The 26,305-nt window shown below is 39.9% G+C and overlaps 1 protein-coding gene across 1 annotated transcript; it reads left to right on the forward strand.

The window, feature by feature from the left end:
- Positions 1-4,351: 4,351 nt before the first annotated feature.
- On the forward strand, positions 4,352-25,142 carry SLC38A4 (solute carrier family 38 member 4). The gene is made up of 16 exons (XM_059847020.1): positions 4,352-4,488; positions 8,271-8,501; positions 9,309-9,399; positions 10,694-10,809; positions 13,752-13,825; positions 13,955-14,047; positions 15,643-15,724; positions 15,816-15,898; positions 16,003-16,061; positions 16,430-16,708; positions 16,827-16,906; positions 17,995-18,095; positions 19,061-19,185; positions 21,762-21,906; positions 22,365-22,462; positions 23,864-25,142. The coding sequence occupies exons 2-16, from the start codon at positions 8,383-8,385 to the stop codon at positions 23,963-23,965; spliced, it is 1,647 nt and encodes a 548-aa protein (XP_059703003.1). The 5' UTR covers positions 4,352-4,488; positions 8,271-8,382; the 3' UTR covers positions 23,966-25,142.
- Positions 25,143-26,305: the final 1,163 nt, after the last annotated feature.

Consider the following 26,305-nt stretch of genomic DNA (forward strand, 5'->3'; position numbering starts at 1 on the left):
TTGAGAGCACCTTTAATATCTTTGTGTCCATGTCTGTGGCACTAAGCAGTTTCACAGGCTCATCAAAACACTGTTTGTGAGAGACTTGTGGAGAGCAGCTGCTGCAGGCTCCTCCACAAGGAGCAGCTGACATGAACACCAGGTCATCTCAGACACCACTTTGCCTTGTAAAGCCTCAAAACCTTCAAGGACAGTGGCTCAGCAGCCTCTGTTCCCTCACCAACCTGTCCCAGATTTGCACTACCACTCTCCTCGTGGCCAATCTGAACCTCCCACACTCTGGTGGCTTCTGCCCCATGTCTGGGCTTCCTGGCCCAACTGAGAAGAGTCTGCCTCTGTAATCTTTGTAAGTACCCTTCAAGCAGCTGTAGCTTGCCTCGTGCCTCCCTTTATCTTACCCCAGCTTAAGCAAGCATCCCTTTCCAAACTTTCCTATTTTGAAAAATTCAAATGTTTCTGTCCAGCTGAAATCATGTAGCACCTTGAATTTTCAGGATCTGAGTGAGAATTCAGGTTGCTTGAGGTGTAGGAGATATCACTGTCCCTCTTGGACTTACACTTTAAAAAACTGATAAGAAAACACTAATCTTTAATGGCTACTTAAAAGGGTAAAACATAGCAAGAGTCAAATAATTCCTAAAAGATCCCTGCAAAAAGCTTCCTGGCCTTTTTAAGGTGGGGTTTGGACCTCTGTACACATGGGTGTGTAGGGTCAGGTGCTTTGAACGCAGCTGGTTTATCATCACCAGGATTACTTTTACTTGTAGTGTATTAGCATAGAGCAGACAGCCACAACAAAATTGCAACATAAAATTTGGTTTGGCCTGCACACTGTCTCAGTGCCAATGACAATGAATACAGAGTGAAAACCAAACACAGAGCTGCAGCAAAATCTCCTTCAACTTCAGAAGATAGTATTTGAGCAAGAAGCAAACACAGATAAAGGCTCAAGTGTCAAGAGGAAAGTAGCATGAGTCAGAGAGCAATTACTACAAAACAGGAAAATGTGTTAAATGAAACATTTAACATGACCTCAAGCTCCATGAAAACAAGGCCAAAATACAGGGGTGTTTATTATTTTGGTAAAAACATCTCCAGCATGTTTAGTGAATCTCATGTCATGCTGTAAAGCCTTTTTGTCAACCTGGGCTCCAGACACAGCGATGTTGTCAGCCACAAGGGCAGCAGCACAGCCCTGACCTGTGCTGCCCAAGCCCAGATCCTGGAGGATGACCACCAGCTGCATGGGGGGCAAAAGCTGGGGCAGAGGCAGGCAGCAGAACATGCTGGACTTCCCCCAGCAGTGATCCTCATATTTGGGCAGTCCCAAGTACCAAACTCTGGGCCAGCACCTCCAATTCACACAACCAGACCGTCTCTGATTGCTCTTTGGCTCAAACAAGGGCTCTAAGCAATGGGCTGAGAGGTCTTGTGCCCTAAAGAGCATTATAGTCTTCAGAAAATAGAACCTATTGTGTGGCAAATGTGGGAGGCTGTACCTGGGGGGCAAAGGATCACTGAGCCTTTTTTAATGGCACAGCCACCCTGCCAGCTCTAGTTTCTGCCAGAAACCTCTGCTCTGGAAACACCCTTCTAACTCTAGTAGATTCTGGAAATACACACTTATAGCTACAGAAGATTGTTTCTGCTTCCTCTGTTCAGGAAATGTGGCCTCAGTCCTCAGATCTGCTGTGCCTGGACATTTCTCCTGTCAGCAGTGGCAGGTATTACTGCAACATTTTGCTCTATAAGACATAAAATAGCCAAAAGGCACCAGAAGAGAAAAATATAACATCTACCAAAATCATAATTTTAACTGTAGTAAATCTGGCTTCCTCAGAGAAAGGGTAAACAGGGGGCTGGACTGGGCAAACACTCCCTGGTGAATTTCAGGGTGCTCCATGAGCACTGAGGCAATTATCAGAGCTTGTAGTATGATCCCACAAATTAACAAAGAGCTTTATTTAGTAGCTTTTGGTGGAAAAGTAACCAAGAGTACAATTGGCCCTTTTTTTGAATGTAAGTGGAGCTACTCTAACTGCATGACTCTGTGGCAGAGACATCTCACACATGTTAGTGTGTGACAAAGCTAGGTCTACCAGAGGCAAGGGTGGACATCATGACGTTGTCCTTTATTTTGTTCACTGTTTCCAACATTTTAATCAAGAATTTAATCCTGTTCTTTGTCAGAAAACAAAAAGAAAATGTTTTGGTTTTTTTTCTTTGAACTCTTGCATGACCTCAAGCAATACTAGCAAATACAAAGTTTTCTTTACAAATAGTGAAAGCAGCCAAGCTGAAGACAAAACAGAAAGGGTCTTGAGTTAGCATGTGCCCCCCTTCAGTGGGAAGATTGGACACTGACATTTGTGCTCTGCTGAAAGAAGGCTTTTCTGATGAAAATTAAGCAGCTCTTTTCTAGTTAGGGATAGGCAGAAAGAACTGGCGGAGTAAAAAAGAACCTGTGTTAAGAAACGGTGTTATCTGGCTCTTCTCTGCAGAAAAAAAATTGCCTACAGGCATGTGAATGGTTTCTGCCAGCTCCAGCTGCCTGCACACCTTGCCTGGCATCTTTGAGGCATCAGGTGCTGGGACAGGGGCACTGCTGAGCACCATCAACCCTGACAACTCCATCCCCCAATGCACTGAGGAAAGATCCACCCAACTACCATGATGTGGCTACAGAGAGAATTGTGCCACACTGCTTAGGCTCAGTGGGAATCAGAGATAGACATGGATATTTGCGGTATTTGAAAAGGAAATTTCCTCTAATCTTGATTATTATTTATTTAATCAGGTTCAAAAAAACGCATCACAAGTAATTTTCACAGCTGTTGCTGATTTGTTAGTACATCTATCCCCAAATCTCCCTGCTGTTTTCTTTATGATTTGCAGTCTTATTTTTTTTTGTTTAAAGAAATGTTTTTCTCTCCCCTATTGTTACATGAAAAAACCATATGAGCAACAGAGCACCAAGGAGGCTGTCCATAGCCGCAGCCCCGTCAAGTGTGCAAAGCAAACAGGCTCAAGCAGAGCACAGCTGCCTGCCCCAGCTCCCCTGGCAGCTCTGCTCCCTTACCCTAGCAATGGCATAGGACAACCTGGTGCCAAAGTTCTGCTGAGAACTGCCTTAATACATTAAGGACACCTATTCTTGGTCATATGCCTTAGAGGGAAAGCCTGTTTCCCTCATTAGATCAACTGATGAAATTGAAAACACAGGGAGCTTTCAGACTCAAAGTCCATTCAACCAATCTAGGCCCAAAAATTTTTTCATTTTTCCAGCTATGTTTAAATCAAGATAGAACCTCTGGCTCCAAACCTTGCACCTCTTAATCTTTGGATTGCACTACTTTTGGCATCATATGGCATGACTGGACTTACAATCAGTTGTCTTTTCATAGGAATGCAGAACTGAGGGAGACAGAGCTTATTTTTGTTAAACCATTTGTCCAAGTCTATATTAGAGCTCAGATTTGTTTTTGGGAGGGAACTCTGAAACAAGCACAGCATAGCTGGTGCTGGCAGCAAGCAAGCAGAAGGCCTGGTCACACTGGAGCAGGTTGGGTTCCCACAGGTTGTCACCCAGCCTGAGCTAAAGCAGTCTGAGTGCTCCACAGGAAACTCTCAGAATTAAAAATTACATCCCCTCACTTGCCCTCCTGCCTTCACAATCAGGCCAGCCTGAGGGCTTTAATCACAAAGCCTACATGGGTGGAAAGGCTGGAGGGTTAGTTGTGGGGCTTAATCATGGTCATTATGTAATTGGATAAAATTCTACAGTAAATTCTGTAGTATTACAGGCAAATCACAGATAATTAAATACTTATCCACAGGCCTATATTGCCATTAAATGAATAACATTTGTCACTGGATATATATCTCCTCAGATGACATTATACTAAATATTTCAACTGGGAAACCAAATCACATGTCAAAGAGCCCCTTTGAAAGCACACACTTCAGACCAAGTCCAGACAGGCAGTGCAAGATGTAGCTCTGTTGTCACAGAGATAAGAACAGTGTGGGAGCAAACAGGTATTTCTCCTAGAACTTATTTTCCAGGCTCTTTATTATTGTGCTACTGCAAGATTAATGCATGCACGTTATTCAAAAATCCAGACTGTCAAATGAAAGTGTGATCAAGCTTGGGTGGTGTGTTCTGGGGAGGAGCATTTTGAAATAGGGCTCAGCTCAGAGAGCAAATAGCTCCGGTAACTGAGATGTTTGCCCTCGGTGTGCTCCAATAAACTGATTTACCTTTCTTCTTTTTTTTCCCCTTTTTTTTTAAGAGCTGACGCAAGTTTGTCAAAGGGAGTTGTTGGGTGTAGCAGCTGTTGATTGGTTCATCCCATACACTCCCATTTGTCTTTAAATCACTGTTCAACTGCTCTAGGTTGCATATGAGTAAACTTTTTCTTACAGGTGCAATTCCTAAAAGATATAACCTGTGTAGCAAGTGAGGAAAGGAACCAGCTTAATTCAGAGGTAAACTTTTTTTCTTTATAAAATTTTATCAATGTATTTTAGACACTGGCCATATCTTCAGGAATTGGTAATGATAAATTTAATTAATCTGTAAATATAAGTACAATATGAAGGATGGGCTCCTTAAGATTTTCTGACATGGTAATTTGTACTGGCAAATATCTTTGGTATTTCTTAGGAAAGAAATTTAGACTTCTCTTTTGTACAGAAAATCAAAACCTTAAGCAACCACAGATTGGCAAAAGTATTCAAAATTTCCCAGTCAATTAAGAAATGAATGATTGCTTTCCACTGCAGCCCTTGGCTGTCTTCTGAGAAATTTTTTCCAGGCTCTTGAGTTACTTGGCTAATATTTCTTTGAACAAATTAATTTGGGAAAGTGGGCTTTACATTTTAATTATTTATTTCACTGCTGCAACACTCATTTCATTTTGAAACATAGATAATAACCTTATAAAGTCACTGTCATGAAGACAAAGAATCTGGCAAAATCTGCTACATTGGATACTGTGGCAGAGATTACAAATATTGATATTGCAAAACCCATGAAAGTGTTAGTCATGTCTGTGATGCAGCATTATTTGCCCAGTGGTTGTCCATTCGCCTAATGTTCTAACTGCAGACTGGACAGAAATCAATAACCTTGTGAAATCAGAGGCCAAAAATTTCATAATTTTCCAAGTCATTGCTGAAAACAATTACTTCATAAATGATGCAGAACAGTACCCGATACTTGAAGAGGAATATTAGATTTATAGAGATAAATAATTGCCCTCTAATAATAGGTGAATTTCTTTTGCAATGAGTAGTTCCATGTTAATACTATACTTTGGGAAAAATCTTTTCTGTTCAGCCAAATGCTACAAGAGGCAGCAAAAACATCATTGTATGGAAGGCAAGTTTGAGGAACACTGGAAATCTAAGAGATTTCTCTTGTATGTTTAGGCACCAAAATCACAGCTCTGAAACAGAAAGCATTTAAACCCAGGGAAGCTAAAGCAGATGAACTTTGGTGGTTTTCCTCCAAAATTGCAGGCAAAGCTTCTGGCAGGGCCCAGGCCTGCCCAACTTTGGTCGTTCTGCTTTCATGCCATCCCTGCCCTGGTTCCTGGCTGTCCCCCCAGGAGCAGCAATCCAGCCAGAACAAACCCCTGAAGGAGTGCAACTTGGAGCCCAATGTCAGCGCATCCCCTTTATCTAAATATCTTGCAATAACAGCTCCAGAGGTACAGGGTCACCCCATGTCCCCCTCAGGTGAAGAAGTGACAGCTCTGCCTCTTCTCTGCTACTTGTGGGGAGAACATGCTACCAGTGCCTGTACATCTCCAAACCTCTCAGTATCTGCAGTGCGAGGAACATGAAGATATGGATTGCTACCAACTAACGACCAGCCCTGCCCACTTCTACTGAAGCTCAAAGGCACCATTGGTTATAACCACAGTTATTAGTGTTTTCAGGATTCAAATCTAATAGCAGGCCTGTTTTATGGGTCTCACTCTCCCCACATTTATGCCAATGACTTTCTGCTCATGGTTTGCAAACCTCTGGAGTTCTCCCTAAAAAATTACAACTGCAAGAAATCAGGTTCTCCCTGGACCTAGTTTTGCCACTTGAATCTTTGTACTTTCACCAGAAGACTTATAGGAATTCAAGACTAAAAACAATAAAATAAATAAGAAAATCATTGCTTTATGCAGTGATTACACAGCCTCTTGTGATGACGCCCATAAATCAGACGACTTGTGTAAATGTTTGACAGGGCAATGTCCAGATGATTCTTATGCATTTTCAGTCAGTTTTTCCATATTGTTTGCTGTGCTGCACAAGCTTTCATCCTCAGCCTAATCTTTGTGCAGCTTAACTCCTGGCAACTTTTTTGCTTACTTTTCCTTCATTTCCCATCTCTTTGAAGATCTGTATTTTTTGGACTGCCACTTCTGGAAAAGACATTTTTCCAACAACTGTTAGGCAGTGCACTCAGAGGAGGTTTTACCCTTTACCAGAACAGGGATAAACCCAGTTAGATTTGTTTGCCTGACTTCTACACCACAGATGAAAAATAAGCATCAAGAATTGGAAAAACTCTCTTTCTCAGACAGGGCAGTGTCTGTGTTTGAAGACAGTTCTGTGAATGAAACCGCAGTTGTCAGGGCTCTGTTGGGGTAGAGGGGTGAGGAGGGTGTTACTGGTTTTTTATCTCATGGAGTTATTCATATCCTAAGCGAGCAGAATCCCCCAGGCACTGGAATGTGAGTGCCAGCAGCTCTGCCCTGATGCCTGAGTCACTCATCCCCTCACACATACAAACACTCTGTGAGGCAGCAGAAAGAATTAAAGCCAGCCACTCTCTCTGGTAGGAAATTTCCTAATTTACTGTGATATGGCTTCTCCTTTTCAGTTGTCTGGTCTGGCTGAATGCTTTTAGTAAGAAGCAAGGAATTTGACATTAATTTCTGCCCTGGAGTCAGTTTTAACCTCCAGGATTGGTATTTAAAGTTTATATTTGCATTTTAAACACATGCCCTCCAACATCTTGCCACTGCAGATATGCTTGTAGATGTTCCTAAGAACAGCATATGATCCGTAACAGAGGATAGCAAAGGTCTGGTCATTGAGCTGGACCTATACACCCATAAATGTAAACCCAGGAGAAAGGATATTAAATAATTACAGATTTAGTGTTGCAAAGAGCCAGACTTAAAAATTATTTGTTGCAGTGTTTTCTGATATTGTTATTATGGAATGCTGAGCTGCATTTGGCATGTCATATTTATGAAAATTGTCATGAATCTGGCCAGCCTGATTGCAAGGCAGCAGGTAAATGTCCAGGAAACTGCAGCTGTGGCCCCAAGTGTGTGCTCTCTGATCTCTGCTCACTCCCTTCACTGCTGTCCCCTCAGCTGTGGAATGGAAATACAGAATGCATCAAGGAGTATATTTGGGAAGGGAGAAGGATTGAAGAACTGCAGCATTTCTTGAACAGTGTTTTCCTCTTGAATCTGACAATAAACAAATGAATTCCCATGTGTATCTACACAAGTCTGTAGCACACAGCTGCTGAAATCCCAGAGGTGAAGTTCACTTTGTAAATGTGGGCCGTACAGTTTCATTTGGCCCATACAAGAAATAAAGAGCTAAGCATTTATTCATATGACTTTTAAAAGGCAAGAATTTTTCTTGTGGGGTAAAGATAATAAGTCTAATATCCATGTAACAACCCTGTGTGAGACAGAGCTTCCAGTGATGGGTCAAGTAAGAATTAAACATCAGTCCCTTTAAAAACAGAAACTGGCCTATCAGAATTGCACCTCCTAATTATCAAAAAATGATCATACAGATATGCTCACCTCTGTCAGATCCCAGTGAAAGGGACAAATCTACAAAACATTTAAACCTGTGACAACATTAATCTTCCAACAAATGGGAAAGCCTATATACTGCTATATTCCTGTTTTTATCAGAAAACTTTTCTGCATCACCCTCCCCTAGAAACTCCAAAGCAGCAGTTCAGGAAATTATTTTCTGCTGGCTTTGTATTTTTTCCAGATGCTGGATATCCTCTCTGCATTTGCTGGCCTCTGCACCCTTTACCATTTGAAGGGAGACAGGAGAACCAAGTGCTGGCATATAAAGAGAGTTTTATGCTTGCCCAGAATTTTCCCAGTCTGCAACAGTTTCCCCTCTTAATGCTATTACAAAGATCAAACAAAAACCAAACAATTCACACTGGTTTATCTAATTTGAAGAAAACTCTAATGAATTCTATTGTGCTTTGTTTGCAGAACAGAGTGTTCTGGCAGGCCCTGCATGACAGAGAGGACCCGCAAGCAGACGGCACAGTGCTGTTTACCCTGAAGAAGCGAGTGTGTGTGCTGGAAAGCGCTGACCGCTCTAATGGATCGCATGGAGCTGCAAAAAGTCAACATCGAACCTGATGATCAGAGCAACAGTGGGGAAAGCCTCGAAGACAACTACAGAGAGCCGGCTGATTCGGAAAAGGCTGCAATTAGCAGGTAGGCACTAATCTGTTCTGTTAAGGCTAGAAAGCAGTAATCAATAAATAATCTTCACTAACGGCATCTAAGAAGTTTCCCCACAGCCCTGACCCTCCCTGCTCTGTGCTCTGGAGGACGGTGTGCCCAGAACAGCAAGGCAGCCCAGGTCCCCCCTTGCCTGCCACCACCTGGGCTGATATCTTCAGGCTCCCAACACAGACTAAGGCTTGGCAATTTCCAGCTACTCCAGTCGGATAGTACATGTGTAATTAATGCACTCTCAGAGCATTAATTAACTCTCAGTTCAGCCTGAGCACACTGAGGAGCAATGTTCCCCAGGGCAAGGTATGGAGGGCAGCAGGGACAGCCCACCCTCAGACATTCCAGCAGAACCCACCACAGCACTAGCACCTGTGTGGCTGGAAGAAGACATCTCAAAACCAGCCATCAGTCTGTTGGTCTCAGCTTGCTGCTCCCTCCAGCATGTGTCTCCAACAGGGCCCTTTGTTCCCCAGACATGAAGCACGTGCTCAGCTTCAGCATGTTACTGGCAGTCGAGATTTGCTTTCCAACATCTGCAATCAAGTGTAATTCAAAGATTACTGGATCTAAAACTAAATTCCAAATCAAAGCAAAGATCTACTAAACATGCCATTGGACATGAGAACTTTACAGGAGAACCGAGCTTCTTTTTGATGGATTTTTAAATATTCAGAGCAATGTCAATGTCAAAGGAAAGTTTCCACTGATGACAAAGGGCACCACTCAAATGAAATGTGTGTCATAAGCTTTATGTAATGTTTTCTTATTTTACTTTGTGTTCAGTGCCTTTGCTAGTGATGATGCAGAAAGTCAGAAGTTCCTTACAAATGGATATCTGGATAAAAAGAAATTAGAAGATTATAATGAAGAATATGTAAGTTTTATTGGTTTTGGCTGAATGAATGAATGAATGAATGGTTACAAAGTAGTTCTTATTGACCTGATTTTTTTCTTCAAGTATCAGTAAGCAAAATTACTCTGGAGCCTGGCCAGCATAATCTTGGCTTTCAAGGAATAAACATATTTTCTAACAGTTAGTGCAGCAAACACTTTCTGTTGTCGTACAAGTAAAACTGAGTCTTTCCTTCACAAGTAATCAGAAAAATTCCTTAGATCACACTTGAGCTTCAGTAACATCTCCATGTAATTTCAGCTGAGATGTGCAGCCAGGGGGTTTGCACCCATTTTGCTAACAGGACATGGGGCTCAGAAGGACTTTGTTGTTCCTACAGCCAGATAGATCTGTGCCTCAGTGTATACGTGCTTGTATTTCTAGTTTCCAGCACCAGTGTAAATGAATTCAGCTGCACTGCTTCAAAGACAGAATCTTATTGTTTTGGCTTTATGATGCTGAGCTCTACATGGTCAGCACACGTCCAAGTCCCTAGACAGCTCCACATGCAAGTGAAAGCACAGCACCAGCTCCTGGGGTGTGCATGTGGGTACCTCTCTGCTCAGGATTTAATGTTACTCAATTTTTAGTAATTTGATGAAACGAAAGGCATTGTTTTATCAGCGGTGTTACAGATTTTATTAATGAATGATCACATAAAATCAAAAATATTATTTGGGATTGTAAACTAAAATTAGGAGTCATGTTCCCTTTTTCTTTTCCATTTGGAGTCAGTTGTAACTCATTCATGCACCATCCCCTCTCTCCTAGGTTTTGTCCTCTTCCATTCTTTTGCTTCCAGCCCTAAGCATGCAGCACTCCTTTTGTTTCCTTCCCCCAGACACCTTTTCAGTTTCCCAAAGAAAAAAGTGCATTCTACTTGAAGACAAATTCAATATTCCGTTGTACGCATTTTTTTTAATCTGAATATTTTAAAGTCAGCAATTGAGAAATCTGTTTGGTAACAGCATGTATTTCCATGGAGGCTGGCCAGCATAGCCAGTGTAACTGTGTCACCTAAGTCATCTGTCAGGAATGCAAGCCTCCTCCTGACTGAGACAAAGAAAGAGTGGGAAAAGACAAACATTACCAGCACAGCTGTCTTTGGGGTAGACTCCTTATGGTGGCAAGTGCCTCTGGCCTTGGGAACCTTGAAAAAGCTCCACCTCTGGGGATCAAGGGAGCAGTACAGGGAACACCAGCAATGAGGATAATTAGCCAATCATGCTCAGTAAAATGCAAATGAATTGCCATTTTCTGTTCTTGCACCCAACAGCACAGGGGTAGAACTTCCTTTGGAATGTCCTCGTTCAATCTCAGCAATGCCATTATGGGCAGTGGCATCTTAGGGCTCTCCTATGCCATGGCCAACACAGGAATTATCCTTTTCATGTAAGTACATAGAAAAAGAAGTATATAGAATATAAGCAGGGGGCTGGAGCTGAAGTTTTGATGATTAGGGAGGTATGTTAAGCTTGGTTTGTTAGCTGAAGATTCTTACAAGATCCTCTGTAATGAAAGCATTTCAGCTTCACCACAAAGAACCATCCACTGCTGAAAATCCCTTTTTTCTTTTGATATTTAGACCTCCTTTGTGTTAGAAATATGACTGTGAATTGATACTGTGCAGTCAAAAATCAGAAAGAAAGAACAGCATGATGGTCCTAAAATAACAAGACAGATCTTGCCTGTTCAGTACGGGAATCCAACAAGGGAATTAAATCACCCATAAATATGTTTGCATCACCCCAATTATCTAATGACTATGTAGAAATGGAAGAAGAGCATTCAATATAATCTGAAATGGCAACAGGCTTTGAGAGCAAAGGCATTCGTAAATCACATGTTGCTGCTTCAAGTCTGTCTGTCCCTAATGTGCACAAAGGACATCATTGGTCTGTGACTGACAAACAGCATCTACACAGAATGGCTTTTGATAGACAGTAACATATAGCCATGGGAAGCTTTTTAATCAAGGGCTACCATCTGGCTCCTTTTAATGAGATGAACACCATCAAAAATAAATTTGGGGGACTTTTTAAATAACTGATTTTAATTTTAGCTTGAAACCTTAATTTCAGCTTGAAGCCTTAATTTTAGCCTTTCATGAGACTGGAATAAACCATGTTATTTTACTGTGTGACAATTAGCCATTTTTGACATTACTGAAATCTAGCATGTTTTTATAGAGCTTCTTGCTTGTGGGGACTGGGTAACTATGACAGCAACAGCATTTAAAATGTTATATGTAGCTTACAGTTGCTAAGAAACATCTCCTGTTTTGCCAATATAATTTTTAACTGAAAATTAATTGTAGATTCAAATGCTGTTCTGTATAAGCACTTCATAACACCTGCACCCAACTGGTTTAGATATAGTATTTGCAGAGCAAAAATTGGAAGCCAGTTCTAAAACTGACATTTTATCAGAGTCAGAAAAATGTAGGATTTTTTTTCTCCTCCAACTTTCTCTGAGCACTTGTACTAACTGATGTGTTCATAAATGATCACTGGAAAGAAAACTGTGATATGTTATGTCTCAGTAACAGGGAAAAAATATTACCTTTATAGTATCTTTATTTTGAAACTCTCTTCATACTGACTGGTGGCTAAAACTTATGATGCAAGCCTAATGATATCAGCTCTGTTGGCAGTGCTAAAGTAGGGCGTAATGCTAAAGCTAAAAAGAAAGGTATCTCCCCCCACAATTCACTTTCTTTACTATGCTAGTTCCATATTTCCTGCATGAGAACATTCTCCCTTTTGGTAAAGGAAGGAATTTTATTTAAAAGTATGAACTTGTGTGTAGATACAGTTACCCGCACAGCAGTTATCCACTTGCTTGAAGTTGCTCTCTTTTTACAGCACATGATGTTAGTGTTTGTGGGACAGAAAAATCCCATCTGCTAAATGGAAACTACTGGACATGAATTCTAATTGAGATGATGCTGGCAGCATCATCTAAATTTTTTGTAATTTACTCTTCTCCTGTTGTCCAAGTGCTTTCATGCTGTAAGGTTTTCTACAGGGTGAAGGAAAATAGAAGGCTCACAAAATTCCAAAAGCAACATTTCTGCTTCCCAGCATGATTTAGCAAGGGCAACCAGGAGGACTTTGGTTTATGTGTCATGTGTCAGGACACGGAGATCATGTCTCTGAACAGAGACTGTATGGGTGCCCCTGATCAAGGAGGATGCCACCTCAGCAGGATGCAGTGTCACCTGAGACATGACCCCCCCTTATCATATTGCATGAGCCCACAGCAGGAGACAGCCCTGGCCACACCAAGGTGGTAGCACTGTCTGTCTCTCTTGAAGAGGGAAACTTCAGAGGAAATTGTGATGGTCTGGTGGTCATCACCCGGGCCCAGGGCCCGAGTCTGCTCCTAGACTGTAACTGATTTATGAACCTGGCTGTCAGTGTCTACACCAAACCACATGTTCAGGGGAGTGGAAGCTGTGGCCACAACCTCCTATTCAGCCATGGGATAAAGTGCATCCATATTTTCTATCTCTGTCATGTTATTCTCTTCCTCACTAGCACTTGGGCAGGCTGATTACAAGAAGGTTAAGGTAATAAGATATGCTGTGCACAGTGCTGTGCCCCGAAAATGTCATACAAAGCTATATTTTTCACAAGCAGTTTACAAGAAGCAGATAGCTGAAATGACATAGGATGCCCCTGCTGTGTGGCAGGAACATGGCAGTAATCAGAATTATTGAAGTTAGGTACCAGTATCTTCAAGCAGACTAAGACTACAAGCTAATCTACCAGTGCTCCAAGAGCAGGTTTTCCAGTGTTGTGTCATGCTTTAACATGATGGAAGATTTCTAATGTACTCACACAGCAGGCAACTAACCTCCACTGCACAGTGACCAGTTAAGAGGTAGCATTGAAGTTGTCCCAGTCACAATTTGGTTTTGGGTTTCATTTTTGTGGGTTTTCTTCACAGCTCTGATTAAGGAGAGATTTGAAAATAAGAGGTCAGAGGGCAGGTGAGAGTGCAAAGACCAGATTCTTGCATGGAAATCTGCTTACTTTAGTGTGATCTTGTTAGGATATGAGATTTGTCCTTGTGGGCTAGCACAGAACTAACACTTACTGGACTTCACCAAGTCTTCAGGGGCAATTAGAGTGTATTAGGTGCAACTGTACTCACAAGTAAGCTATGGTTGACACTTATCTCTGCATTTAGCACTGGGAGACCAAAGAACAAACTTGCCAAAAGCTATTTAGGGCATGTTGAACTTCATGAGAATGAGCAAGTGTGTGTTCAAATCAACCGAGTGTATCTGATGTCCTGTTTAGGATTCTGATTTCCGCTTTGCCTTGCAGAGTTTTGCTGCTCAGCGTAGCAATATTGTCACTCTACTCGGTCCACCTTTTACTGAAGATATCAAAAGAAGGAGGTAGGAGGCTGTGATTGACAGACAGTCTGTATTGCATGCATGTATTTTACCTTGGAATGCAATTCATCAAGTATGTCCAACGTAGTGGCCCACATTTTTGTTTTGGTTTTGTTTGTGGTTTTTTTTCAGGATCATTAATATATGAAAAACTGGGAGAAAAAGCATTTGGCTGGCCTGGGAAGTGTGGTGTCTTCATTTCAGTCACAATGCAGAATATTGGAGGTAAGAGACAAAAGTTTTCTAGCTTCCAATACTCTTCCTACAGAACAGAAGTGATTTCATTCTCTCCTTTGTCTGGCTAAATGGCGTCAGAGATGAGTCAGATACAGCATACATTGTATTGTAAAAATGGAGGACACGAGGAATTCATCTCACTTTTTTCAGCTACCTGACACTTCAGTGTATGATGAAAGACAGTTACCTGAGTCTCTCCATGGCCAGTGAAAAGGCTTCAGTGATGGCTGAAGTGGCCTGACTGATTGTCCTCAAGGAACTGGCCATCCTCTTTATTGAGTATGGCTCAGTCTGTCCTTAGCATCTAGTTGAAGCATCTGCTTCAACTTAGAAAAGATTAGTCTGACCTAAAAGGAACAGCACAAGGTTCTGACTTCTCCATAAAAGGCTTTTCAGTGGTTCATTTTTCAGCTGAATGAATATATTTGAATTATTCCTTCAACTAACAGTTGGGTTGTGTTATTCCTAAAAGGCATGTTTAAAGTAATGTTTGAATGTACTCACCCACAGAGATACTTCCTGTCAAATATCTATCAAATAACTTCCATACTCTCAGAACAGGAAACATACCAATATAAACAGTAGAAGTAGAGTGTACTTTCATTCAACAAAGCTTTTTTTCCTTTACTATCCTGGGAAAAGCCTTTTAGAAGGCTGAAGAACACCTGGTCTGAAAGCAAAAGGGAGTTTGTAATTTTTTACAGATTCCTTAAGGAGAGGTAATTGAAACTTAAATGAAATGTGCCATTAGTAAATTAAATTTTTGCAGGTTTTTTGGTGATTTCTCTATTGGAACTTGCTATGTTTGCAAATCTCCATCAATAGATAAATACTGTCCTGTTATAGCAACTTTGCTACACAAACAGAGGTAGTTCACATCTCTGTACTGCAAAAGACTTTTTGATTTTGTTCATGAAAGGTGTTATTCTATGGTATTCCTTTCCTTCCTCAAGCCTGGATATCAAATTGGTGGAATTCAGAAATTAAGTATGCTTCCCTATTAAAGAGGAATAGCTGTTCCTCCAGTTTTTGTCTAGATTGATCCATAGGTCTTTAGAGACCTCTCTGTGACAAACGTAAAACAAATGAAAAAAACAAATGAAAAAAAGCTTTATTTCTGGCAGTACATTTTAAATGAGATGTATAGAAGTCCACTCTTACATCAGGAATCTTGACAACTAGTTGATTTCTTTATATATAGAGAAGACACTGAAAGAAAGAAAGGAAGGATAAAGCAGCTGAAAAGGTCTAGAGAAAGTAAATCTAAAGTTATTACGGAATAGGGATGGACAGCATCCATTGGAGAAAAACATATATAACAAAAAAGCAAAAGGAAAAATTAATAGTGATTTACATACGCTACAAATTCAGTAGTAACTGCATTGTATTCTAACACAGTATGCTAGATGTCATTCAGAACATGTTCATAACAATATAAAGGATTTATTTATTTATTTAGTCACACTGTTATTTAAACAAAACTCATTTCTCTATTTTAGCAAAAACTTTTGTCTTTTTTTGGAACTACGGTTTTGGAAATTCAGTTTTCTGAAGGTGTTTGTTTTGTTTGGGTTTTTTTCCAGCAATGTCAAGCTACCTCTTTATTATTAAATATGAACTTCCTGAAGTCATCAGAGCGTTTATGAAACTTGAGGAGAATTCTGGGTAGGTGCCTTTTCCCAGCCTGAACCTGAGATGAAAATTTTTCACTTTGATGTCAGTGATGATGATTTTTATTTTTATTCTTCCTCTTTAGAGAATGGTACCTTAATGGGAACTACCTCGTAATACTTGTAACAGTTGTGATTATTCTTCCCCTCTCCCTTCTAAAAAGCTTAGGTAAGTTTAATGCCCTGCTTAAACTCATTTCTTAGTCCTTTTAGGATTGTGAATTTTTATGTAACTGAACTATTTTGTTCTGTTTTGTTTTTCTTGCTGCACAGGTTATCTTGGTTATACGAGTGGGTTTTCGCTGACCTGTATGGTTTTCTTTGTCAGTGTGGTAGGTGACTGTTTGGGTATTGTCTCCAGACAAATACAGACTCTGTAAACCTTAAACACTTTTATACCTCATACCGTGGCAATTTTATGTTTGCATAGCCACTGCAAGTTAATCAAATCAACAACCTATTGCTGAATGAAGTCAGAATAAAAAAAATTGGTTTAAAAACCACTTGAGAATAAAAAATAAAGCAGGAAAACAGCAGAGGCAGAGAAACAACAAATATTTGCAGAAGAGGCAGAATTGGTAGCACTTGGTTTCTTGTTCCCTCTCTTTCTCAGTATCTGTTTATACTTCTGTTGGAATACCACAGATGTGTAATCTCCTATTGTGGCATTCTTCTGATGACATTGCCTACTTTTTTGTAGGTGATCTTCAAGAAATCCCAAATACCCTGTCCTCTTCCCATCATGGACCACGGGGTTGAAAACTGGACCGCCACCAATAGCACAGTGCCAATGCACCTGGTCATGTTATCAAATGAGTCACTTGGTTCTGGTGTGAATTTCATGATGGACAACACAGCTGGGCACTTCCCAAGCCTTGAGGAGCCAAAAGATATCTCCCCGAAAAGCGGTGTGGAATACGAAGCACACAGTGACAACAGTGACAAGTGCCATCCAAAATACTTTGTGTTCAACTCACGGGTAAGGGAAATTCTGTAGAACTTGTCTTCCACCACTTGTACCACAGCTAAACTGCTGCCTGCCAAAAGTCAGAGGTACAGGCGTGACCATTCTTACTAATGGGAGCTTTATTTTACAGACTGCCTATGCAATACCCATCCTGGCATTTGCATTCGTATGCCACCCTGAGGTGCTACCAATATACAGTGAACTCAAAGAGTAAGGTTCTTAAATTTTGTCCAATACTTCCAGTTAACCATAGATGGAGATAAATTTCTATTTGTCCATTTATTGCTGGGATGTGAACACCCACATGATAGTGAATTATTGCTTTCCACTGTAAGCAGATTTTGGCTTTGCTTTGGTCTTATAGTCAGATACTTGTGACAGAACCACTGCATTGATCAATATTACTTAGTAAAGGAGGAATCTGGAAAGTCCTTCAGATGATCTAAAATAAACTGGGGAACTTGGTTGCTCTGAAACAGATAATTCTGGTTTCTAATAATACCTGAATGTGTTCTGTGTCTGTGTCAGTTGCTACTTACTCTTAAAGTTTCTTGGGGTGCCATTGGTTTGAGCGTCTTAGATAGGTTCTTCACTCAGCCTGTTTTGCTTAGCAAATATCAAAAAACAAATACACTTGCTTAAAACAGCACAGAGTTAATCTCTGGAAGGGCTAATGAAAGGCATTTGCTGAACAGCAAAAATTGCATTACAGGAAGGTGTGTTGCAAAATTCAAGAAGGCTAAGAGCCATTACCACCTATTTCAGTAGGTTTAACCTCAGAAGCCATAAAAATTCTAATATGACTTGGGAAAATGCTTGCAGGTCCTATAAGATGAAGATTTTCTTTAACCAAAGGATTTAAGAGGGAAGGATGTGATCTTCAAGGGGTTCTTGAACCTGCAGAGCAGCCCTATGTAGATATAAGGGTATGTTCATATAGAGTTGGCTGAAAACTCTTGTCTATTATTGTCAACAGACCTGTAATTCTCATCCCTCCATTTTTTTAATCTAAAATATACCATTTGAGAATGACATTTAATAAATTGTGATATACAAAATAATGTGGCACATTTTTATGTTGCCACAGTAAAACCACTAGAAATGCAGTTTTAAAACATTTTATAAATCTGTGCTGCTCTGCACAGAGTTGTAAAGCATCAAGAGCTCTGTGTAACCAATATAGTTGCTATGAACTTTCTATCTGGTGAGGATGTGTCAGAGAGCTAAGACCCTTCAGAGCACTTCTTGTACAAATAGAGGCTTTATAGGACTGTTATTCTCTTTCTTTTGTACTTCAGTCGCTCCCGAAAGCGCATGCAGAAGGTCTCGAACATCTCCATCACTGGCATGCTTATCATGTATCTTCTGGCTGCCCTCTTTGGCTATCTTACCTTCTATGGTAGGTCAAAACACTGTTCTCTGCAGAATTTTCCCTCACTTTTTAATGCAGGCAGGCTGGTTCTATCACAAAGACTCAAGTATTAATGTATTTTCTGTGGGCCTGAATCCAAGTTTAATCAACATTCAACTATAATACATAGTGTGTAGCCTTCTGAGTGAACTGTGGGACTTATCCAACAGTCAGGCCTCACCTGTGAGACTCCAAGCCACCTACTGGGGGGCCGGTTTTGTTTCCCTTGACTTGGTGAACTCAGACAAGAAGCTGCTGTAAACTTGACTCTTGGCAAAGGCCAAGAGTACTAAATATACTCCAGTGCTCAACAGTTTTACATGACACTATTAAGTGCTATCCAATCTGTCTCTGACGCCACTAGTTCAGTTTCATCTATGCTGAAAAACAGGTGCAAATCATTCTAGTGTAAAAAAAATCTGGATGAGCTAAAGTAACCGATAGGCAAACAGAGTAGTCCCTCTATTAGCACACCATTTTGTGCAAACGCCACCTCTTTTTACCTTGTTAGTCCCTCCATACAGCAGAGAAGTGAATGATACAGCACACTCTGCTCCCTATCACTGGGGCAAGAGGGCTCTGCTTGAGAGCTGAGTCATCTGGGTGGAGGTCAAAAGGAGCTGTTACCAGTTCAGTGAGTTGTTTCATATCACAGAAATTATTTTTACTTCAGGTACTACATCCACTTAATGACTTTCTCAAAGTCATCCCAAAGATACTAGAGTACAAAGCATCACCTCAGAGCTGTATTACCCTCATCATCTCTGAATGATGGACTAGTATCAGTCACAGTGGGAAAATTCCTTTTTCATGTCTAGCCCATAACTTGCATCAAAAGACCGCAGCTGGGCTAAAGTTAATTTTATCTCTTATCTGGCTGCAGTGTAAAGATCCTTTTAAATGTGCAAGGTACTGCTTAAGTGATTTAACTCCTTTCTGTTTCCTTTTCATAGGAGAAGTTGAAGATGAGCTTCTTCATACATACACTAAAGTGTACACATTTGACACCCTTTTGCTGTCAGTTCGCCTGGCAGTGCTGGTGGCTGTAACCCTGACCGTGCCCCTTGTCCTTTTCCCTGTAAGTAACAGAGCTGAAATCAGGGTAACCCATATTCTGTGACTGAATGGGATCAGTACAGATTTTAACACCAAAAAAAAGTAAGCCCGAACTTTTTATTTAGAGAGGTCTGTTTTCTCATTTGACCAGAGCATGGACCTTAGGCATTTAGGGTTGCAAATTTGGAAGACTGAAATAAATCAGTCTTTATAAATATATCAGGAATTACTTCTCGGTCTCCCTGGCTCTTTCTGTACTTTATTTGTCAGAGCAGCCCTAAGCACCAAGGTCTTGAAGGTATACATATATATAAATCCCACTTATGAGGTTTCCTAATACAAACAGAGGCACCTACTATAGCATCCAAATTAAGGAGAGACACATGAAGCTCAGGTCACGCATTGTGCAGGACTCCCACATTGGGCTGCTTAAATACAGGGGGCCCTGTGCTCACCTTCCAGGCTTGAGTCCGTGGACAGGTGAGGAAAATAAATGCCAGAAAAAAGAAGTATGAAAGAGCTGCACAGTCAGTTGTCTGAGCAAAGTTTGGAACTTCTGTGTGCTCTTCACTGGGAAAAACACAATAACCACAGTGGCAGAGATAGAAAAACACATCTAAACAAATTGTTCTGCAGAGGGACAGACCCTCCTCAGAGATCAATCTCCCCCAGCGGGCAGAACTCCAGGCTCCTGAATGTATAAGACTGCCTCATGCCTTCCCTGAGCTGCCAGGCAGCAGAGGAGAAAATAGCTGATCCTCATAATTTGGTTTTGGGAGGCTGGTGTGTCATTAGTACAGCACGTACAAGGCCAGCATCATGGTGCAGGAGGGCTCCCAGCAAGCTGCATCACACCACAGTGTTCCCATCTGAGTGACCCGGGGGTCCTGTTGCTCTGTTGTCCTGGATGCAATACACACTCTGCCTAGGTACTGTTTCCAGGCTTGCTGACAAATGCCTAAGAGCAGTGATCACTGCTCAATGTTGTCTACCAAATAAAAAAAAAATAAAAAAAACCCAGTATAAAGCACCCTGAGTGGTCAGTTCTTCTAGCTTGGAGAGCTCCAGTGCTCTGCCTTAAAAATCATGGTCAAACCAGTGGCTAAATGTTTAAATTCGTCTTAACAAATTGATCAGTCTTCATGGGAAAACAAGCTAAGGGCATTGAAGAAGCCTGTCTCTCAGGTGTAGCATTTTGTATTTTTAGATTTCTATATAATCATTTTACTATTTGAATAGTTAGCAGTTACAAACCACAACACTGATTTGTCCATTAAAATTACTCCTGAGAAAATATCTTTTGCTTGTAAACCAGAATATCAAAGAGTTTTACACATTCTATCAGGACAGCCATCTCAGCAGATCTTACTCCTTCAAATAAGCAGTATAACTATATCAACTACTTTTTTTAAATTAATCATCCCATTCGTATTTTCTTAAAGTAGTCAGAGTCTTTTATTTAAAAAAAAACCTCATTGCATTGCCAGAAAAATAAATTAAATATAGATCTGTTACCATTAGTCACTGTAAAACTTCAGTTTGATAGCTTCTTTTTAAGGACTGTGTCACAAAAGGAATAATGCACAATATGCTGACAGTAAGCTCACAGGAATGCAGGCAGAAGTTTTTTTCTGTAATAAACCTATTTTGAACCAACTCAAAAAACTGGACAAAATATTTTAATTTGCCTCCCTCTTCCTGGTATCGGTTTACATCAACCTGAAAAACATAAAATACAAAACTCATGCTGTATTTTCAAGTGATGTACTGCACTGAGAGAACCCCATATATTTGTTCAATTGCCAAACTCTCCTAAAAGCAGTTATATGTTACTTTAAAACAACCAAACAGAAGTGCATATGGAGCTTTTGTGAGTGGAAAAATATTTTTTCAATTTCTAAATATCAACATTTAAGTTAACTTTGTTACTTGAGAACAACATCTCCAGCTACCAAATGGATTTGCTTTTGGCCTTTTTTTCTGCTTACCATCTTTTATGTTGTAAAAGCAAAAAAAATCCATGATGTTTGAGAAAGTCAGTGAAGCAAAAAAGGATCCTCTGCAATAGGTTTTGGGGTTATAATTTCCAAGTGGCATTGAAAAATATGCTTCTCTTTTCAGATATGTATATGTATATATTTAATCATTAAGTACAACAGCTTCCTCTATCTCTCAGAAAAGTAAATGACAGAATTCTTGTGGGATTTTCATCAGGTTCAGGAACACAGCAATTCATATTTCACACATGCTTTTTTTTTTGCCGGCTGATTAGTACTTATAGTGGGGGGGGCTCTCTGAGGATTTTTTTTGCTGATATTAGCATCGTTCAGTTGAACAGATTTCATGTCCCTGATTTTACACCCTATTTACTTGACTTTCTCCTACACTGCAAATATTTGAGTTTCTGCATTAAACTGTGAACCTAATTCTCAAAAACCTACATCAGAGTGAGATTATATTATGGGAATCAAAGACTGATAACACATTTTTTCAGTCATAATTTCTCACAACAGATGTAAATAATATAGTTTTTTTTTAACTGAAAGCAAAGATAAATTAATTGTTGTTTTACTTTCCCTGTTGTCTTTCATCTTGCAGATCCGTTCATCTATCAGTGCACTGCTGTTTCCCAAAAGGCCATTCAGCTGGATAAGACATTTCCTGATTGCAGCAGTAATTTTGGCTTTTAATAATCTGCTTGTAATTTTTGTCCCAACTATTAAAGACATTTTTGGATTTATCGGTAGGTTTCATAAATACATTTTGTTGACACTATTATCCTTTCTACAACATATTTACATTCATGGACTGAAAGTCAATCTCTGTTTGGGTCTTACAGTAGAATAATATAAACAGAAATTTAATTTAAAGGGGATGTGAGGATTCCCAAACAGCTGAAAGACAAAGCTACAAGCTACCCAACTTTGTTGTTACTTTGCATGAGACACATGCTGCATATAAAAACTGGTAGGGATATAAAAAACTGGTAAGGAATTCCCATTTTGACCAAAAGGGAATTTAATATATGTGGAGGAAAGGGCAATCACCTTTGGTTTTCAAGCACCTATAGCATGAAAAATGTATTGACTTCCAAACTGCCGTGCTAGAAAAAGAAGAAAAGTGACACATTTCTTTTGGCAATAACAGTTCTCTCCCTACCACTTTCTTATGGTCAGCTTTGGGCTCTGCTCTCTTTTCCAGGAGCCTCTTCTGCTACAATGTTGATTTTCATTCTCCCTGGTGCCTTCTACCTGAGAATTGTAAAGAAGGAACCCCTGAGGTCTCCCCAGAAGATTGGGGTGAGAGAACTGGGAACAATTGCAAAAGGAAGGGTGGGAGGGTGTGTGATTTCCACTCTTCATTAACACTCAGGCCATTGACTTGCAACATCTGGCGCTTGCTCCTGAACGGTAGTGTCTCACTCAAAATACAGGTTGGGAAGTGGGATTCACCTGAGGCTTCTCAAGACAAAGCCTTTAGAGGCCTACTGCTCCCAACTCTCACCTATTTAGGATAAAGTGTGTCTTAAATCACTAGAAAAAGGGACTTAATCCCATCTAAATTCCAGCTAACACCTGCATTTGCATAAACAGCACCAAGACAGTCTATAAGAAGTTGTTGGTTCATGCTAGAAGACCAGCTGTAGATTAACAGGAAGATTTAAGGTCAAGGTTAAGCAGGAAGTTGCACTGCAGAGATAAATAAATAATAGTGAGCACTCCTCTAAGATAGATCCACAGACCTTGTATGAAGGGCTATCATTTATGCACAGCATGTTGTCATGCTGGACTGCCACTGCAATGCCTTTCATCCTGAACATCAATAACGGTCTGCAGATTTAGCTATCACTGAGGAAATGTTCTTTGAAAATGTAATAAGAAAAGTTAATGATGAAATATATATGTGGGCACATAATGTAAACAGATGGGCATATATACATCTATATATGTATGTTCACAAAAGTCATGTGAGTGTAACTGATACATACTTCTAGTATAAAAGAAATTTATTATGATGAAATTATTTCTACAATGTTTTTTGCAGCTGTTATTGCATTATATTCACATTGACTGTGAATATTTTTTCATGTGTCTTTGTTCACTCTTCATGTTGCTGTGTGTTAGGCACATCTAGAATTTCACATCCTGCACTGAGATCACATACAGTATTCATCTTTGTTTTACAAAGACAGAGTATTGTTAAGTCTGGACAGATTATGGTAAACGAAAGCTCCACTACACCAAAGGGTTACTACAAGTGTCTGAATCACTTGAATATGTACAGAAACACTGTCAGATTAGATATATGGGTTTACTTGTTTGTCTAACAAGGATTAAGCAGATTAACTCTGAAGTTGTTCTTAATGCCAGACACTGTGACCATTGACTGAATTTTTTTTCAATTTTTAACAATAACAAACAAGGTTGTTTCTTTGTTATATTTTCTTATTATTGTTCACAGTACCAATGTGGGTTGTTTTCAGATATAGCTGTGTAAAGTCCAGCTCTCTTGGACTGATATTCACAGCACTAACTCTGATTCATGTATCCCTGTACAACATTACTTGGGCTTTAGTCACATAGAATAAGCCAAACTTAGGCCATGGCTATTACACTAATGCAGATCCAGTGGGGCAATCTTTGAACTACTGCCTGCTAAGTCACTTGCTTTATTAATTAAATTTCATTTTCCAATTGCAGGCTCTAATTTTCCTCATAGTTGGCATAATCTTCATGCTTGTGAGTATGACTCTTATTGTAATAGACTGGATTTACAATCCCCCAAGTTCAAGACATCATTAACCTGTGAAGACAACCAAATGCTTTTTATAACACAAATGTTTGTATTGTGTGCTCTGAAGAACATCTGAATGGGATTGTTATTCCTAGCTAGTAACTGCAGTACTTTGAAGACAGTTTCTGGTTGGGTCACAAGAACCCAATGGAGCCTACACCATCCTTGTCAATAAGGATTGTTATTTATGCATTAGGAATCTGAGCTTAGCATTTCTGGCCAGGTGAAATGAAAAGTGTGGTGTGAATGCTTGCTGTTTTCGAAACCAAAATAACGTTGTACATAATCCTCAAAAATAGCTTGGTGTCATCCCTTTCAATATCTCCCATGATGATGGTAACCACAGTTCCTAGAGCCTTGGGAAGGTAATGTCCAGAAAACCAGCCAGTGCCTCATTTTCGATCTGAAGGTCATGGGAGTGGCTGCCCAGGTCCAAGAGAAAGGGTTTCTGGAGGGGGTCTGGAAGGTAATTCCTCCGTGCCTGGTGTACTGACCTGCCTATCAGAAGGACAGGGGCTTTGACAAGCCAGTGGACAAAGCTGAGTGTTAGATTTGTTGTCCAGATTCATCGCCCAGCTATTGTACAGAATAAAGCTCTCTGACACAGATTCTTTGTTGGGGCAAGTGCTTGAAGAACAGTAGAACATTCTCATTTTGTTTTTAAAGATGCCTGTGCTGGAAATATCAGCCATTTCTGCAGCCTTTATTTTTTTTTTTCTTTAATTTCTAATTATTGTGTGAGCTTACATCACTGAACAAGTTGTATCCTCCATAAAAACTTGTCTTCCACTCTCACAGGAATTTAAGGAGACCACAAGGTGTGGCAAAGCACCCTATCCAGTATTGTTCAGTATTTGTGTATTTGATAAATGTTCAGTGCAGGAAACTGTAATTTGCTATATATAAAAATATATGTATTTATGTACATAATTTTTTGTTTTCCTCTAGTCATAAAAATGTTATCCTGTGGTATATGATTTTTGATTTTTTTATGTGTCACTCTGTTTTCATAGCCACACATTTAATATTATTTTGAAGGAAACATATCTAATTGGTGGGTTTGTAAAAGGTTTGTTTTTATTCACCAGTGGTTGAAATATACCTTTAGCAAGCCCTAACTGCTACCTGTGTAAAAACACATTCATATGTTTGCTACTTACGTTATAATAAATTTCAAGATGTTTTCCTCTTGAGAATTCTTAATACATGTCTTGAAGTTTTGTGTTACCATTGTACACCACAAATTTGAATTTCTTGCTTAATTGCTGTACCTCATCTTGTCTGTGCATACATCAGCATTTAACAACATCCTGTATGGTTAAGTCATGCAAGGGTGACAGCATTATTGACAATCTCAAGTGCATTGTGCTATACAGCTGTGCAAGACAAGAAAAAAAGGGTGGGGTTCCGTGCTATATTCCTGTTTAATTAACAGTCAGATCATGAATTAGGCTGTGTTGTGGAGTACTCACTACATAAGCTCTCTGCACACACCAGGGAAGATCAGCCAGAGAGGTCTTGCTGACTCCTTAGCAGAGGGAAGGAGTGGGGAAGTGCCACTGTTGGGTTTATCATGCTTACACAAATCCAAGCTCATGTAAAAGGAATTTTCATTTTCTGACTCAGAAATCTGTTGAGTAAACAGATTTTACTCAAAAATCTGTAGATTCAGAAGGCTGTGAAGTACTCAAAAGTTGTCTGTGCTCCCACCTTGCCTTCACACAAAATTCTGTTTGTTTGTGTGTCTGTGTGTGCATAAATTATGTATACTTACAGATTAACTGGAAAGGAATATATATATTTCATGTTAAATGCTACCTTTCTGAGCAGTATTATATGCTCACTTGAGTACTGTATCCTTAATATACAGGGAAACATTTCCTTATGAATGCTAAGTCTGGCTTTGCATTTTTTTTAAAAAATAGTGACAATAATATTTTTAGTTTAAGCAGGTTAATATAAATAATGTTGCTTTATTACTGAAGAGAACTTTAACATGGACCAGAATGAATAGTAAAACACCACCATACCTCTCTTCCTGTTACTATTCCTGAGAGTTGTATGTTTGAAATTGTAACTGCATCTTTACTTCAGAGTTAAAATAATTATTGTGACTACAGCTGAGTGTAGAGACTTAGGAATTCATGTAGTCCACCCAAAATATACAGATCACCTCAAGAAAAGTAGCAGAACTATGGCATAACTCACTGCCTTTTTATGGAAAAAGAATACAGGGGTAGAGGGGCTGTAAAATGTTGAGGCTTTGAGTTAAAATACATTGGTCACAGTGGTATGCTGCTGCTGCACACACTATATTGCTCACTAACTATTTGCACTGCTGGGAATGC

This window comes from Haemorhous mexicanus, chromosome 5 (genome assembly GCF_027477595.1).
Source record: "Haemorhous mexicanus isolate bHaeMex1 chromosome 5, bHaeMex1.pri, whole genome shotgun sequence".
NCBI lineage: Eukaryota > Metazoa > Chordata > Aves > Passeriformes > Fringillidae > Haemorhous > Haemorhous mexicanus.

Coding starts and splice junctions, on each gene's coding strand:
- SLC38A4 (XM_059847020.1), top strand. CDS start 8,383: ATGGATCGCATGGAGCTGCAAAAAGTCAACATCGAACCTGATGATCAG. Junction 16,907..17,994: donor ATATACAGTGAACTCAAAGA/GTAAGGTTCTTA, acceptor TTTGTACTTCAG/TCGCTCCCGAAAGCGCATGC. Junction 21,907..22,364: donor AGACATTTTTGGATTTATCG/GTAGGTTTCATA, acceptor TCTCTTTTCCAG/GAGCCTCTTCTGCTACAATG.